Genomic DNA, 14,441 nt, shown 5'->3' with positions numbered 1-14,441 from the left:
GTGGGGGGCAGGGGAAACGACGCGCGGGGATGGGTAGATCGGTTTTCAAGTCACCCAGGCGGCGCGCGCTGTCGATCCGCACGTCACAAAGCAAGCCTCGTCAGAGGTCTCGACGGCGCGCGCGATGCGGTTGACCGTCTTTGTTCGCTGCGAGGATGACCGGAGTTCGCGTGACGGTTCATGCTCTTTGATGAGGATTAGCAAGGTATCGTGGTTAATATGCGACAACTCAGCGTGATTATTTTTTCAGGGTTGAAAAAAATGCTTATCGTTTTGTAGGAAACGTTCATACAGTTATGTTTATAATACAGTTTTTTGGGTTAGAAATATAAATGTGTCGTTAAACCCGCCACCACCCGACACAGCCATTTAGTAAGGTTTGTCACGTAAACAGAACATGCCACGTTACTAGTACAGCACACCTGTGTGTTGGAGAGCCAAGCCACAATATTTACAACCTGAGTACGACGTTTTACCAGTAATTACATGTTAAACTCAGTTATGTTTACGTCTGTGTGTGTGTGTTATGGCTTTGTTTATTGTCGAGTGTTTATTCATGTGGGGAAAATGGTTGGATTGTTAATTTAAAACTATTTCTTTATCAACTGTCTTTAAATGTCCCACTTTTCTCAGGGCACCAGAGTGTAAAGAGTAATCTCCAACGATAAAGTCAGTCAATATTTCTGTCCTCTTGGTCTGAAATAATGGTAATATCTGGAAACAACAGCCTGTTTAATATTTGTATGTATCCACTGCAAGGCAGCATTCACAACAAATGTGATGGAGTCTTTGTATTAACATCTCTCATTCAGGTCTGGGCAATCGCCCCAAATGTAAATAAAATATTTTAAAATACTTTTTTTAAAATACGCTTTAATGAGATGTACTGTCCGAGCTGCCCCTCCCCCTGCCCCCTTCCCCCATCGCCCCTCCCCTCCTTCCACATCCCCCGCCCCTGGGCGTGGCTCCCCGAGGCTTGCCGTGACGTAAGGGACCGTGGTGATTTACAGGCAACGTCAGTTGAGCGTGGACAATTAAGAGCCGTTAGAAATATTGTTTAAAAAATATGTATATTATTTTTAATGATAGAATATAGTATTGTCATCAGTATGACATACCTATACCAAGTTTGCAGTCGATACGACATTGGGAATCGATACGACATTGGGAATACGGTTAAAATTGAGTTACAAGATTTTTGGATACGACACATACAGTAAGTTAAATAAAAGCGTGTAAAAAGTTAACAAATTAATGTTTTGGATTTTTATGATAGAACATCGTGTTGTCATCAGTATGACATACCTATACGAAGTTTGCAGTCGATAGCACATTGGAAAGTGTGTAAAAATGGAGTTACAAGATTTTATTTTTAGGATACAACAGATGAAGTGAGTTAAATAAAAGCGTGTAATAAGTTTTTTTTTTACAAAAAGCATCAAAATAATCTGTTTACGCAGTATACGGTGTCACGGCAGTGCGCTACGCACTGCATGCTGGCCTGGGTGAGCACAGTCTCGGTGAAGTTGTCCACGTGATGCTTGGAGCCCTCGTCATCTTCAGAGACTGTGGGCCAGAGAACAGAAAGCGGCACACAGCAAGGCGAGAGCCTGTCACAGGTCATCGCGGGAGGCCGCTTGGGGCGAGTTTGGGAGGCACATGCCTGTAGTCTGGTATGTTCAAGGCAGGGCTGGTGGGTCATGCAAAAATAATCACGTGTGTACGACGCAGATTATTGTGATCAATGTAAAATTAGTCTTCCCGAGCAAATTGGCGCCACAGGGAATTTAATATTTAATTTAGATTTAACATTGATTTATGTTTGTGCAATATTTTCCATTGCTCAGGTGATAGTTATTTTAGTTTTTGTGCTCATTTCTATTTATTCATTGGCACGTCTCATAAACTTCGCTGGCCGAGTTGACAGTGCACTAAGCTAACCGCTGCACCACTACTCCATCCTCTTCCTCTCTCTCTATAGGGCAATCATTATTGACCTCACATGATGCCTTGTATAAAGGTGTCAGTTTTTGTACCAGTTGAAAGGATAAAAACCAATTACTACATTATTGACCTCCTACTAAGTGGCAATAGTTTTATGGTTCCCGGAGGGATGCTCATCCATGTTGAACCCCGCAACCACAGTTTGAGCCTGCAATCTTACAAATGCGAGCCAAGCACCGTAACCATAACACTACCAGTATTCAGTGTTTAAATTCCCTACTCATCTTTTAGCATGTACGTTGAACTTCTATCGCAGCGTACATAGCCAACCGCGCTAATCGAAGGTGCGCGCGAATGCAACGACACAATTTGCTCCTGCTCGCCATCAAAACAAACACCGCTGGAATTTATTTAATTTCTTCCCTTTTCCCCTGACACGAGAGGGTTCATGCGGACGGGGCCGCGACCGCCCCCCGGTGCAGCCACTCACTGTGCACGGTGAGGAAGCAGGAGGTGGTGTTGACCCCGGCGGGGTTGCAGGCCCGGCAGGTGAAGCGACCGCTGTCCTCGGGGAACGCCTCGCTGATGGCGAGCGTGGCCACGTCGCCCTCGTATGTCGCGCGGAAGTCGGCGGAGCTGTGGATGAGGAACTCTTCGCGGAACCACTGCAGGACGGGCGGCGGAGTCCCCGTCACGTGGCACTGCATGCGCACCGGTTCCCCCTCCATGACCGCCACGTCCTGCAGATCCTGCGCGGCCGCGGAGTTGGAGGGGGAAGAAGAGAGCTCGGGCACGTGCACTGAACCCGGCGAAATACACGGCCAACTGTGAGACCTTCCCCCGTAAACTATTGGTGGCCGCAAAGGGGTCGCTTGACCTAGCTTCGCTTCACCACGCCGGTCGTTGCAAGTTGGTGAAGTGAGGAACGGGGGACAGGAACATTTTAGATATCACTCGCCACTGGTGTTGTTAGCCGTGGCCAGGAGTCGAACTCCGGTTGCTGGGCTAGTAGCACATTGCACTGACCACTGTGCTGCCCCTTCACCCCCCCCCATCCCCCCCAAGACACAGATATCAATTTTAAATAGACACTGCAAGCACTTTACAAAATGAGTTATGACATTTTCTATTCACCTTCCTAATGTGCTACGTGTAATACTACAGGTAAAGTGCATGCAGTGGCAGCTAATCGCGATATAAACGATCAATCTCAATGAAAACAAGAGCAGGACACTTCAGCACAATGTTTTTCACAACACTTGAAGGATTTCTGTTTACCTACATTACAAACTGTTTCGATTTGATGTCTTCCAAAGTTTTTTTTTGGGAGGGGGGATAAATGCAATTATATAGAACTGAAAGAAAAAATGAAGGCAAAATTTCAACCATGAATTACGCGGTGTAAAAATGGTGTTATCGACCAAACTCTTTAAGTTCCAAGTTTAAATCACACAAAACAAGGCGCGCATCCTCCCTTCACCATAACGTACCGTTGTGAAGACCGGGGGCGTCATGGCCATCTCCGTAAGGTAGTCTGCTGTTGGTTCAATAACAGGCATCTACCAGATGAACATAAAATAATAATACAATAGGTTATTATTTCCGAATACCACTATAAACATACGTTGTATCATTCATATACACGTTTTCTAAAAGTGGCATTCAGACCGTGAGTTTGCAAGATCAGCTGGAAACAAATTTAAAATATCTTTCTGTTCACGAAGGCATGGGTTGGTGTTTATCGCTGTTTGTGGTCCTGAGTTAGTGGTAGCCATTCAGCATTCCTATGGCAGGGGCCAGTCTCTCCAGAGGACATCTGTAGTTGTGTTCCCAAATCGTGGTAATTATCATTCCCACCACAAATGGTTTTGAAGACACAATTATTATGTTTATTTGTACACCAACGATAGAGCCACGTATTTGGATAACATCAGTTGTATTTACTCAAACAATATGGCACGTATTGTGTTTATAGAAAATAAACTCATTTTCTGAGCCAACAAAACCAACAATTTGGTCTGCAGCAGTCATGCAGGCCAATGTTAATAATCATAAATGGGAAGGGGCTTCAGAATTTTAACCCAACTTCTGAGCATGATTGTCGCCGCATGTTATTGTAAAGCACGTTTGGTTTTTAATAGTTAAAACTATTAAATCGAATACAGTAATGCCACATGAGTCTTCTCCAACTAAAGACGCAACTTGTTCACCAAAAATGCTCTTTCTTAAGCAAATTACCCCTCTATAACCATACATTTATTCGCAGTGTTCACCTTTACAAATACCAAAGCAGCATACTAATGTCAATGATAGGATGCCACAACAACAAACAACAACATGAGGCCAAACTACAATGGAACTTAATTCAGGGGATTATTACATAACCAATTACTAATCTTCAACTCAGATTTTTTATCGAAGATAAGCAACTAACAATTTCACCACTGAGTTATCGAGGCTGATGTGATCATTATAATTAGGAGAAAATCACAAGTAATACACTTTAATAAAGTCAAACGATGTCAGTATTTGGTTGAGTTAGCTCAAATCCACACGCACCATTGCTGACAGGTACATGAATAATGTGGTTGTTCTCCATCCTGTTAGTGTGTTTCAGCTTGACCCTTGCAGCGTTAAGGATTCCGTTTGATCTTTAAGTATCCTTAAGCGGAGTGTTTCTACGTGGCTGACGTGAAGCGTGCTACTTGGCACATTATTTGAAGTGAATTGAAAACAGACATGCTGCTTTGGAGTAAGAGAAATGGTTGATGTGCTACAGTGGGAAATGTGTGCTACCAATAGCAGTCTCGTGGCTTGTGATAATTTACAATAATATTTGATTGGATGCTAGCCAATCCACGTTTGTTAAGCCACATTAAAAAAACTGTCTGCACTCTTGCATGTATTCCCTCGCATTTTTTCGTCCAACGAAACAAACTTTGGATCTCCAGAATATCACCCTCACAAGTGGGAATATGAGCACATTAATATTTCACTCAGCGGTAGAAAAACAGGAGCCAAATTCTGCGACAAGGCGACCCGCCTAAAAACAAGCAGGAAGTCGTGTTTCTGGTGTCTAAAAAAAAAAACAGGCTTCTCAGAATATCTACGACACTCGGCATCCAATTTAAACTCTTGGGATGAAAATATTCTCATCCATGGTGACAAACAACCATGAAGGCCATCGAAGATGTCAGACCTCTTCCATTCTCTGGCCTTTCACGTCAGAGCCACGTTCAGCTGTCATCATCATCATCCTATGCTGAGGCTGACGCTGCTGCTGCTGCGGCGGCGGCGCTGGTGCGGCAGCGGGAACGCTGTACGATCTCCGTAGCTCAGGCTGACCGGCGACGTCTACATTTCCCTTGCCATCCTCTCCTTGAGCTTGATCGTACTTTGGCCCGGGGGCCCGCACTGGGCGTGTGATGGGCTCTCGCGAGCACTCTGCGAGATCCTTCTCCAGGGAGGCAATAGCGCCTCCCTCAGTGGAGAATTGAGGGCTCTGGGAGGAAGGCACCGGGGGGTCGAGGGGTCGGGGGGGTGAGCAGATCTCTTACACCAACCGCCACGCGTGCCCCAGCTGAAGCAAGCGTATGAGTAATGAACCGTGGAGCCGGGTCATGGGTGGTGTTCATGATGATGGTGAATGAAATCATGCTAAATATGAGGATTAGATTTTTAAAAAAATGATAGTAAAAAAAAAGTTCACAGAAGCAGCAACTGTATCGTTTTAAAAAGGCAATGGCTTGTTATTCCAGGTGAGTAAACAGTACATTCGATCTTGTGAGGTAAAAGTCAACGCTTTCCCGTGCTCAAATGAGAAATAAGTGCCACTTAGCGAAATTGGCACCCCTCAGGCAGAGGTGTAAATTTCACGTTTTCCACTGCAGGTGCCAGTCTCTATATCGGGCCATCGTTGATTTCCTATCGAGTGTTGCTCATTATATTTGCCCCGGAGGGACGATAGCGTGAGTCAACTCGTGCCTCGGATTTGAATTCACAGCATGTGAGCCATGAACGAACCACCCCACCCATACGAGTCTGTGGTAAATACCCCGTACTTTAGTCTCATATTTAGAAAAGCTGCCCGATGCTTTATACCAGGGTGACCCAAAAAAACGGGCCCCGTGCACACGGGGCCTATTAGAGTTGGGGCCCGTTTTTTTGGGTCACCCTGTATGAGTGAGGCAGAGCCAATGCACGGGTTGACATTGAACCATGATTTAAAATGACGATAATCCATGACTGGAGTTAAGGGTTAAATTAAGCTGTGGATTATAGAGATGTCATTTAGATGGAGTCACTGATTACCCCATTTTGGCAGAATGACAGCTAAATTTGCGGAAACTGGTCCGTCGTTTACAACTCCAACTTGCCACTTATGTATGTTACTGTATGTCGAACTTCTTTCACACCGTACGTAGCCAACCGTGCTATTCGATGGCGGGCACATGGTGGAATGGCCCAGAATGGGCACGACTACGATACAACGAGAGCGGGGCCACGGAATTGAATGAGCCCCAATCTGCGATGTAATTGAGTGAACCCCACTCTGCTATGTAATTGAATGAGCCCCACTCTGCTATGTAATTGAACGAGCCCCACTCTGCTATGTAATTGAATGAGCCCCACTCTGCTATGTAATTGAATGAGCCCCACTCTGCTATGTAATTGAACGAGCCCCACTCTGCTATATAATTGAATGAGCCCCTACTCTGCTATGTAATGTGAATGAGCCCCTACTCTGCTATGTAATTGAACGAGCCCCACTCTGCTATGTAATTGAATGAGCCCTACTCTGCTATGTAATGTGAATGAGCCCTACTCTGCTATGTAATTGAATGAGCCCTACTCTGCTATGTAATTGAATGAGTCCCACTCTGCTATGTAATTGAATGGGCCCCACTCTGCTATGTAATTGAATGAGCCCCTACTCTGCTATGTAATTGAATGAGCCCCTACTCTGCTATGTAATTGAATGAGCCCCTACTCTGATATGTAATTGAATGAGCCCCACTCTGCTATGTAATGTGAATGAGCCCCTACTCTGCTATGCAATTGAATGAGCCCCACTGCTATGTAATTGAAGGAGCCCCACTCTGCTATGTAATTGAATGAGCCCCACTCTGCTATGTAATGTGAATGAGCCCCTACTCTGCTATGCAATTGAATGAGCCCCACTGCTATGTAATTGAATGAGCCCCACTCTGCTATATAATTGAATGTGCTCCACTCTGTTATGTAATTGAATGAGCCCCACTGCTATGTAATTGAATGAGCCCCACTCTGCTATGTAATTGAATGAGCCCCACTCTGCTATGTAATGTGAATGAGCCCCTACTCTGCTATGCAATTGAATGAGCCCCACTGCTATGTAATTGAATGAGCCCCACTGCTATGTAATTGAAGGAGCCCCATTCTACTATGTAATTGAATGAGCCCCACTCTGCTATGTAATTGAATGTGCTCCACTCTGCTATGTAATTGAATGAGCCCCACTCTGCTATGTAATTGAATGAGCCCCACTCTGCTATGTAATGTGAATGAGCCCCTACTCTGCTATGCAATTGAATGAGCCCCACTGCTATGTAATTGAATGAGCCCCACTCTGCTATGTAATTGAATGAGCCCCACTGCTATGTAATTGAAGGAGCCCCATTCTACTATGTAATTGAATGAGCCCCACTCTGCTATGTAATTGAATGTGCTCCACTCTGTTATGTAATTGAATGAGCCCTACTCTGCTATGTAATTGAATGAGCCCCTACTCTGCTATGTAATTGAATGAGCCCCACTCTGCTATGTAATTGAACGAGCCCCACTCTGCTATGTAATTGAATGAGCCCCACTCTGCTATGTAATTGAATGAGCCCCTACTCTGCTATGTAATTGAATGAGCCCCACTCTGCTATGTAATTGAATGAGCCCCTACTCTGCTATGTAATTGAATGAGCCCCTACTCTGCTATGTAATTGAATGAGCCCCACTCTGCTATGTAATTGAATGAGCCCCTACTCTGCTATGTAATTGAATGAGCCCCTACTCTGCTATGTAATTGAATGTGCTCCACTCTGCTATGTAATTGAATGAGCCCTACTCTGCTATGTAATTGAATGAGTCCCACTCTGCTATGTAATTGAATGGGCCCTACTCTGCTATGTAATGTGAATGAGCCCCACTCTGCTATGTAATGTGAATGAGCCCCCACTCTGCTATGTAATTGAACGAGCCCCTACTCTGCTATGTAATTGAACGAGCCCTACTCTGCTATGTAATGTGAATGAGCCCCTACTCTGCTATGTAATTGAATGAGCCCCTACTCTGCTATGTAATTGAATGAGCCCCACTGTGCTATGTAATTGAATGAGCCCTACTCTGCTATGTAATTGAACGAGCCCTAATCTGCTATGTCATTGAACGAGCCCTACTCTGCTATGTAATGTGAATGTGTCCCTACTCTGCTATGTAATTGAACGAGCCCTACTCTGCTATGTAATTTAACGAGCCCCTACTCTGGTTGGTGTTTGGTCCCCCCCCATCCACAGGGCAGTGCAGAGCCACAGTGTGCTCACGGACAGGAGATGGAATTGGTGTTGTGGAACTTTCCAAGTAGCCAGAGACTGCTTTATTCATGAACAATCCCCCACCTTGTCTGCACAACATGCCTGCCGTGTCCTACGCTGTCACATTCGCGCTTATGCTCCTCTGTCGTGTATTAAACCTCTCGCCGTTTGGCCAAATCACACGGAATGTGCCGGATTCCATCAGACATGAGAAGCTGAGCAGGTTTGTGCCTGCATAGCGCGTAGATGGGGTGAACACCAAGTCCAGAACAAATGCAGTGTCGGCGCTGTAAGCAGTAGGGGGCAGTGCAAAAAAACCATTGCTGTTCCGTAGTCTGCTATTCCGTAACTCGCATGGACCAGCGTGGTGAAGTATGGTCAAATAGCCCGTGCTACCTGCAAGGTATGAGGAGGCCCCCGTTCTGCAGTGGATTGACAAACGGGCTGCGAATGCACAACCGTGAAAGATCCTAATCTTCACACGTCATCTTGCTCCGTGTTCGTGGCTGAAAGTAACGTTATCCATTCTGTGGACTATGGTCCTCAAAGAAGACACCACCATCGGCAAACAGTAATATTTGCATGGATGTGTGCTATAGATACATGTGTTTTTTTTAAGATTCATGCTATTGAGTAACAGGGTTTATGAAATTACGTGAGCAAAGAGGACACCATCGTAAAGAGACCATCCAGGACAACCTGCCACAAACTCTCCGTTTAAACTGGGTAGAACTTTCTGGAAGCGACGACAGCGTGATTCGCGCAATTGTTAGATCAAGTTGCCGGTCATTACGCTTTTGCCAGCCGAACTTGTAAAAGGATGTATTGATTTTAGAATCTGTTTAGTCACCCATCCCTGGTGGTGGAGAAGCGTGTTGAGTGAGAGCCGCTGCGTGAAGTCGGAAACACGTGCCAATCTCGTGCAAAGCAGAGATGACTTAAACGCAAACATGCACAGGGGCGACGACACTGGCTTAATAAGTAAGCCACTTTAATCACAGGTCAAGTTACATTCTTGCAATAACCGATAATGTTGTTTGTACCATATTTTTTAAAGTACGAGTAATTCCTCGCTTAACGCTGTTTTTGGCTTGACGTGGCATTTCCAGGAACGCGTCTGTCGCGTTAAACGAGGAATTACTGTGCAGTAGAATGATTGGAATCAATTTTCAGACACCTTAATTCATGTAAAATGTTATCTAACCATATACATCGCACTGCATCAACACTTATGCTCAATATTCTTAAGATAATCATAAGGCAGATGAAAGATATGGCAATGTATGGAACGAGGTAACAAACACCTCTGCGTAATGTATTTACGAGTAATTAATGGAATATGTAAAGGTATATAGGAAAACTCCTTGCAACTTGTTTCACACATTTATGCATAGGGTTTCACCACTCAAGATTCTGTTCAGAACAAACAAAACATAACCACGTGAATAACTATTACAAAAACTGAAAAACACAGCACATATAAGTAATTGAAAAAACTGCAACAAAATAAGTGTGTACACTTAATAGAAATAGGTGTGTACATCAAAAACCATTTTGTATTAAATGGTAAACACTGTATGAGCTCGTTGTATACAGTCCCTTACCAGGGGACACTTTCTCCAGAGGATGACCAATCTGGCCCATAATGATAATCAGCTATGTTAAACCTCAGCATAATAATAGATAGACATTCGCCAATCTCTCCATATAAAAAAAACAGATAACCAAGTCCATTAACATATCGATAATCTGGACAAATGTTTTCCAGCAGCATTTGTTTAAGTAGGCAAACCCTGGACCGATATTACAGGCTTGACTCCATCTCATCAACAAGTCTCTCCAATGAATCCTGCCCAGTTGGCAGATGTTACAGGCAAAAGTGCACTCTGTCAATTGCTGTGGGGCCTGCTCAGCGGAGAATAGGACATTTGTCCAAAAATATTCAATATCCACTGCCATGGACAATTATGAATAAAACAATAAAGTGCATTTCGTCACGTAAAAATACAACAAAATAACAATACAGGTTTTTTTGGGGTTAGATCACGTAAATATATAAATGTGTCGTTAAACCCGCCACCACCCGACACAGCCAATTAGGTTTGTCATGTAAATAGAACATGCCAATTCGTTACGAGTACAGCACCCCGGTGTGTTGGAAAGCAAAGTCACAAAATTTACAATCTGACTACAATGTTTCGCCAATAATTACAACTAGTTTCATCAACCTGTCGCCTGTATTATGGATGATATTGGTCACGAACGCCTACGTGTTAAACCAAAATAACATTTCACTTCACAGCCAAGGAGCCTTTTGGACCAATATCTTCCAGCAGTAATTGTTTAAGAAGTAAAACAATTGACTGTTTTCTCATTATCAGTCAGGTCCTTAAATGTTTTTGTTAGTTTGCCAGATGGTAGGGATTTATATTTTTCTAATTCTATTACACTTCCTATACAAAGCCACATTAATGCAATCTATTCACATATGCATCTTAAAAACTACCAATACCGCATTAAACATTCTGAATAAAGAATGCATTTTCTAAGTATTTTCTGTTGCACATGCTGAATATAGAACACAACAAAAAGGATACATACGGTTGTTCATAATAACGCCCCAAAACAATGCCACGTTAAATTTTCTAATTAAATAAATGTTATCCTAAAAAACAGACTTTGATCAAATTAAAAAAAAGCTGTCCTCGACAAGAGAATCTATCCTCCACCAACAATTCAAAAACACGATGTTTATCAGATCAACTAGAAGAGGAGAGAGAGAGCATGAACCCACATACTTGGCACACCCAGGAGCTTTATCTCTTGTCACAATGCAGCCACGGGGCGATCCACCGAGGATCATTTTCCCTACGCCTGCTGTGAAGTAACGTAAGCCAGCTAAACGATTTCCTGTGGACTGCCTCCCGTCCATGCCCACAGCAACCCACCTCACGTGGATGTATCAGACAAGGCTCTCCACACCGCACTCAACACTCACATTCCTGCTGTAAGCATGCTTGCCTATTTCTAGAAAATGGCTTACAGGGTTACCCCTTATTTAGCTGACTCTCTCTCTCTCTCTGGGCGGCCTGCGTCTCTTTAAACGCCCGTGGAGCAGCTGAGCAGAATGAGTGTGCGGAATGCGATATCGTCAATTGGTTTTGCCAAGTGCTGCAGTTCTCTGTGAAGCATCTTACTCCAGGCAGTGTCCTATTTTTCCATGCAATGCATGGAGAAAGTATAACAATCATGGGGTTATTGCTGGGACAATGCTTTCACATATGGCAGACATTTATTCTGTAATTTCGTAAAATGCAGAGCTGCTCTATTGTTAATATTGTAGACATGGTTTACCAGGCATATTGCACACACACTTACACTTTGCATTGAAATGTGATCAGGAATGCCTCTTTATACCATGTCCAATACAATTAAAGTTTACAATTAATATAAGCATATACATAAAATATAACGAAAATATATAATTATTACATTATTATGTAACGCTGCACTGAATTTCCACACGCATGCTGGGACATACGGTACACGTCATGGCTGAAGATCCAGGTGACCGTCAGGCAGAAAACAATGTCTTGCTCTAACACACCTTTGCCGACTCCACGGGAATTTCTAGTATTCAGAATATGTGTCATGTAAGTGTTAACGTAATTGAGCAATGTGGCACCAATCGAATCTATAACGTGGATATTTACATACGAAGCATTGCCAATGTATTCAGGAGTAGGAGGTCTAAATCGGTGGAGATTTTTTTGCAAAATGAAAAGTGCCGAGTTAGCAAGGCAGCTCTTAAGAGTAGTGGGTGCCGATATAGTTCAACGACCAAGGGGGAGACCTCAAGCCTGATACTGGTATACTGTAAGAGCAACCCTTGGAGGTCAGGGGTCGACTGCAACAGCTGAGACACGAACAGCATTGGCCATGACAACTTAATAATCTTAACAATCTTAATAATCTTGACAGTAAATATTTTCGGAGCTTCGGATGCAAGTAACTATGTCATACTCAACTTGTAATTAGTTTAAATTGAATACTTAGAATTACATAAATGTTGTTAAATGTCCCGTCCCGTTTTGCAATATTTTTTAACAGTTACTGTATACCTTCATATTAAACTATTCCAGTGCAATATATATGGTATTTCAAATACGTTTTTTTCTCGTGATATGATTTCACTTTTGATTTGCCCAATTTGCTCAATAGTGCACCACGTTTATATTTATTTCCATTCTATTTCAGTTGGTAACGTGGGCCTCCAATTGGGGTTTAATACACGTATCTTTATTATTATTTATATTTTATTTATGTATGGTAGACGGTAGCCCTGTCGTGTTTTCCCATAACCTTAAACACAACTAATACCATTATCTAAACGAAAATGGACGTCGTTCATTTTATATTTTTGTTCGTAACAAAACTGCTTAAAAAATACAATTCTTAATTCCTCCCCTCCAAATGTAGTAACCAAAAACGTCAGACTAAATTGGATTTTTTTCGTGAGTGATGAGTTTTACGCGAGGCACAATTCCAGTGAAAAAAAAATCAGGAAGTGCCACAAAACAAGAGATGGAGCTTTTTTCCTGATAAATGTTGTTCAAAGATCTTCTACACATCCCTCTAGGAGAGCCAACGCTCACACTAATAATAAAACCATCAAATAGTACTCATGCACCAGTGGTAGTCTTACTCAACACTAATGTCCTCATTGCCAAACGTTTAGAGAAGTGGTTTTTATATTTTGCACTGTAACCATTGTCACGCTAAACCAGGAGTTAAATAATTAATACAATAATCTTTCATACATTATGAAGATGTTTAAAATTATTGGTAGCCTTAGACTAAAGATTATATTCCTTTGATAGGAAATTCTCCTGGGATGGACTGACCTTAACAACACAAATCCGTAGTTCAAACTCATCAGTTATGCTTGACTTTCAGACTTTCCACAGCGATGTATCGTATGATTTTCTTCGCTCAAGAATACATCAGCACACTCTTAAGAGTTTTCTCTAGTGATTATCTTAGCCTCCAACCTACTCTCAAATAACAGCAAGCAGCCCACGACGGTGGTGTGGGAAGCATCTGTGTTGGCCCGTCACTTATTAATGTCAAGTCCAAGGCAGATTGTGAATAACCTCAGCCAAGAATTGACTGGAGAAAACGCAGAGGCCTGAAAAGTGTGTGTTATGCACACTGCCAACTTGTATAGTCTCAAAGTCTGGTGTGCTGTCGTGTATAAACAACGGGCTTACCTTTCGCACTGCCTGCTTATGCACAGCGATCTTTGGCACTGTGAAAAGGTGGGCGCTTTTGCCTGTAAGTGCCCCATCCATCTGGAAGGGCAGTGCTGTACTCCTGTGAATCTACGATGTATACCGCCCAAGCAAAGAGAGGGTTATTTGTCACGGCGGTAATGAACGAAGGCTGCAATTGAATTGCATAGAAAACGTGCGGGTGTACATGCAGTGTGGTGGTGCTGCTACAACAGAGTGGCGATATTTGTAAGTGGTAGCCCCTATGTATGGAAACTTGCACTTGTCCTAGTGCTATGCTGTGGAGACCACTCAAAGTGAGCTGCACAAACAGTGAGCTATACTTATGCCGTTGATTGCTAAGTGGCCCTCACTCACATGGCTTTAGCGTGCCAATGCTACGGGGCCTCTGAATTCCTCGTTAGGCGTTTACAGTAGAGAGGTGAATGTGGGAATGGGTCTATTTAAAGTGATATATACTTGTATAGTAAGGAGCATATAGATGGTAATGGCAACCTTTTGTAAAATATTTGCATCAGCCAAATAATAACTGCGGTGAAGTCAAAGTATCTCTGCGCACAAATGTGCACGACTGTGGTGATCATTGCTCTGGTGGCCCTGAGTCAGTGGTGGGGATCCCAGATCCCGAGGGTGGGGGTCAAGT

At 43.2% G+C, this 14,441-nt stretch overlaps 1 protein-coding gene across 1 annotated transcript in view; it reads right to left on the bottom strand.

Moving 5' to 3' along the window:
• The window catches only part of LOC133345875 (titin-like), a 47,771-nt gene that overhangs the window by 26,121 nt on the left and 7,209 nt on the right, over positions 1 to 14,441 (bottom strand). Inside the window, 5 exon segments of the mRNA XM_061556940.1 lie at positions 1,491 to 1,566; positions 2,435 to 2,693; positions 3,435 to 3,503; positions 5,144 to 5,446; positions 13,778 to 13,888. Of these exon segments, the coding sequence (XP_061412924.1) occupies positions 1,491 to 1,566; positions 2,435 to 2,693; positions 3,435 to 3,503; positions 5,144 to 5,446; positions 13,778 to 13,888 (818 nt within the window).

Source organism: Lethenteron reissneri, chromosome 23 (genome assembly GCF_015708825.2).
Source record: "Lethenteron reissneri isolate LAM-NWPU_2019-01 chromosome 23, ASM1570882v1, whole genome shotgun sequence".
Lineage (NCBI taxonomy): Eukaryota > Metazoa > Chordata > Hyperoartia > Petromyzontiformes > Petromyzontidae > Lethenteron > Lethenteron reissneri.
The sequence above is the reverse complement of the archived record's forward strand: the minus strand, read 5'-3'. Positions and strand labels throughout refer to the sequence as shown.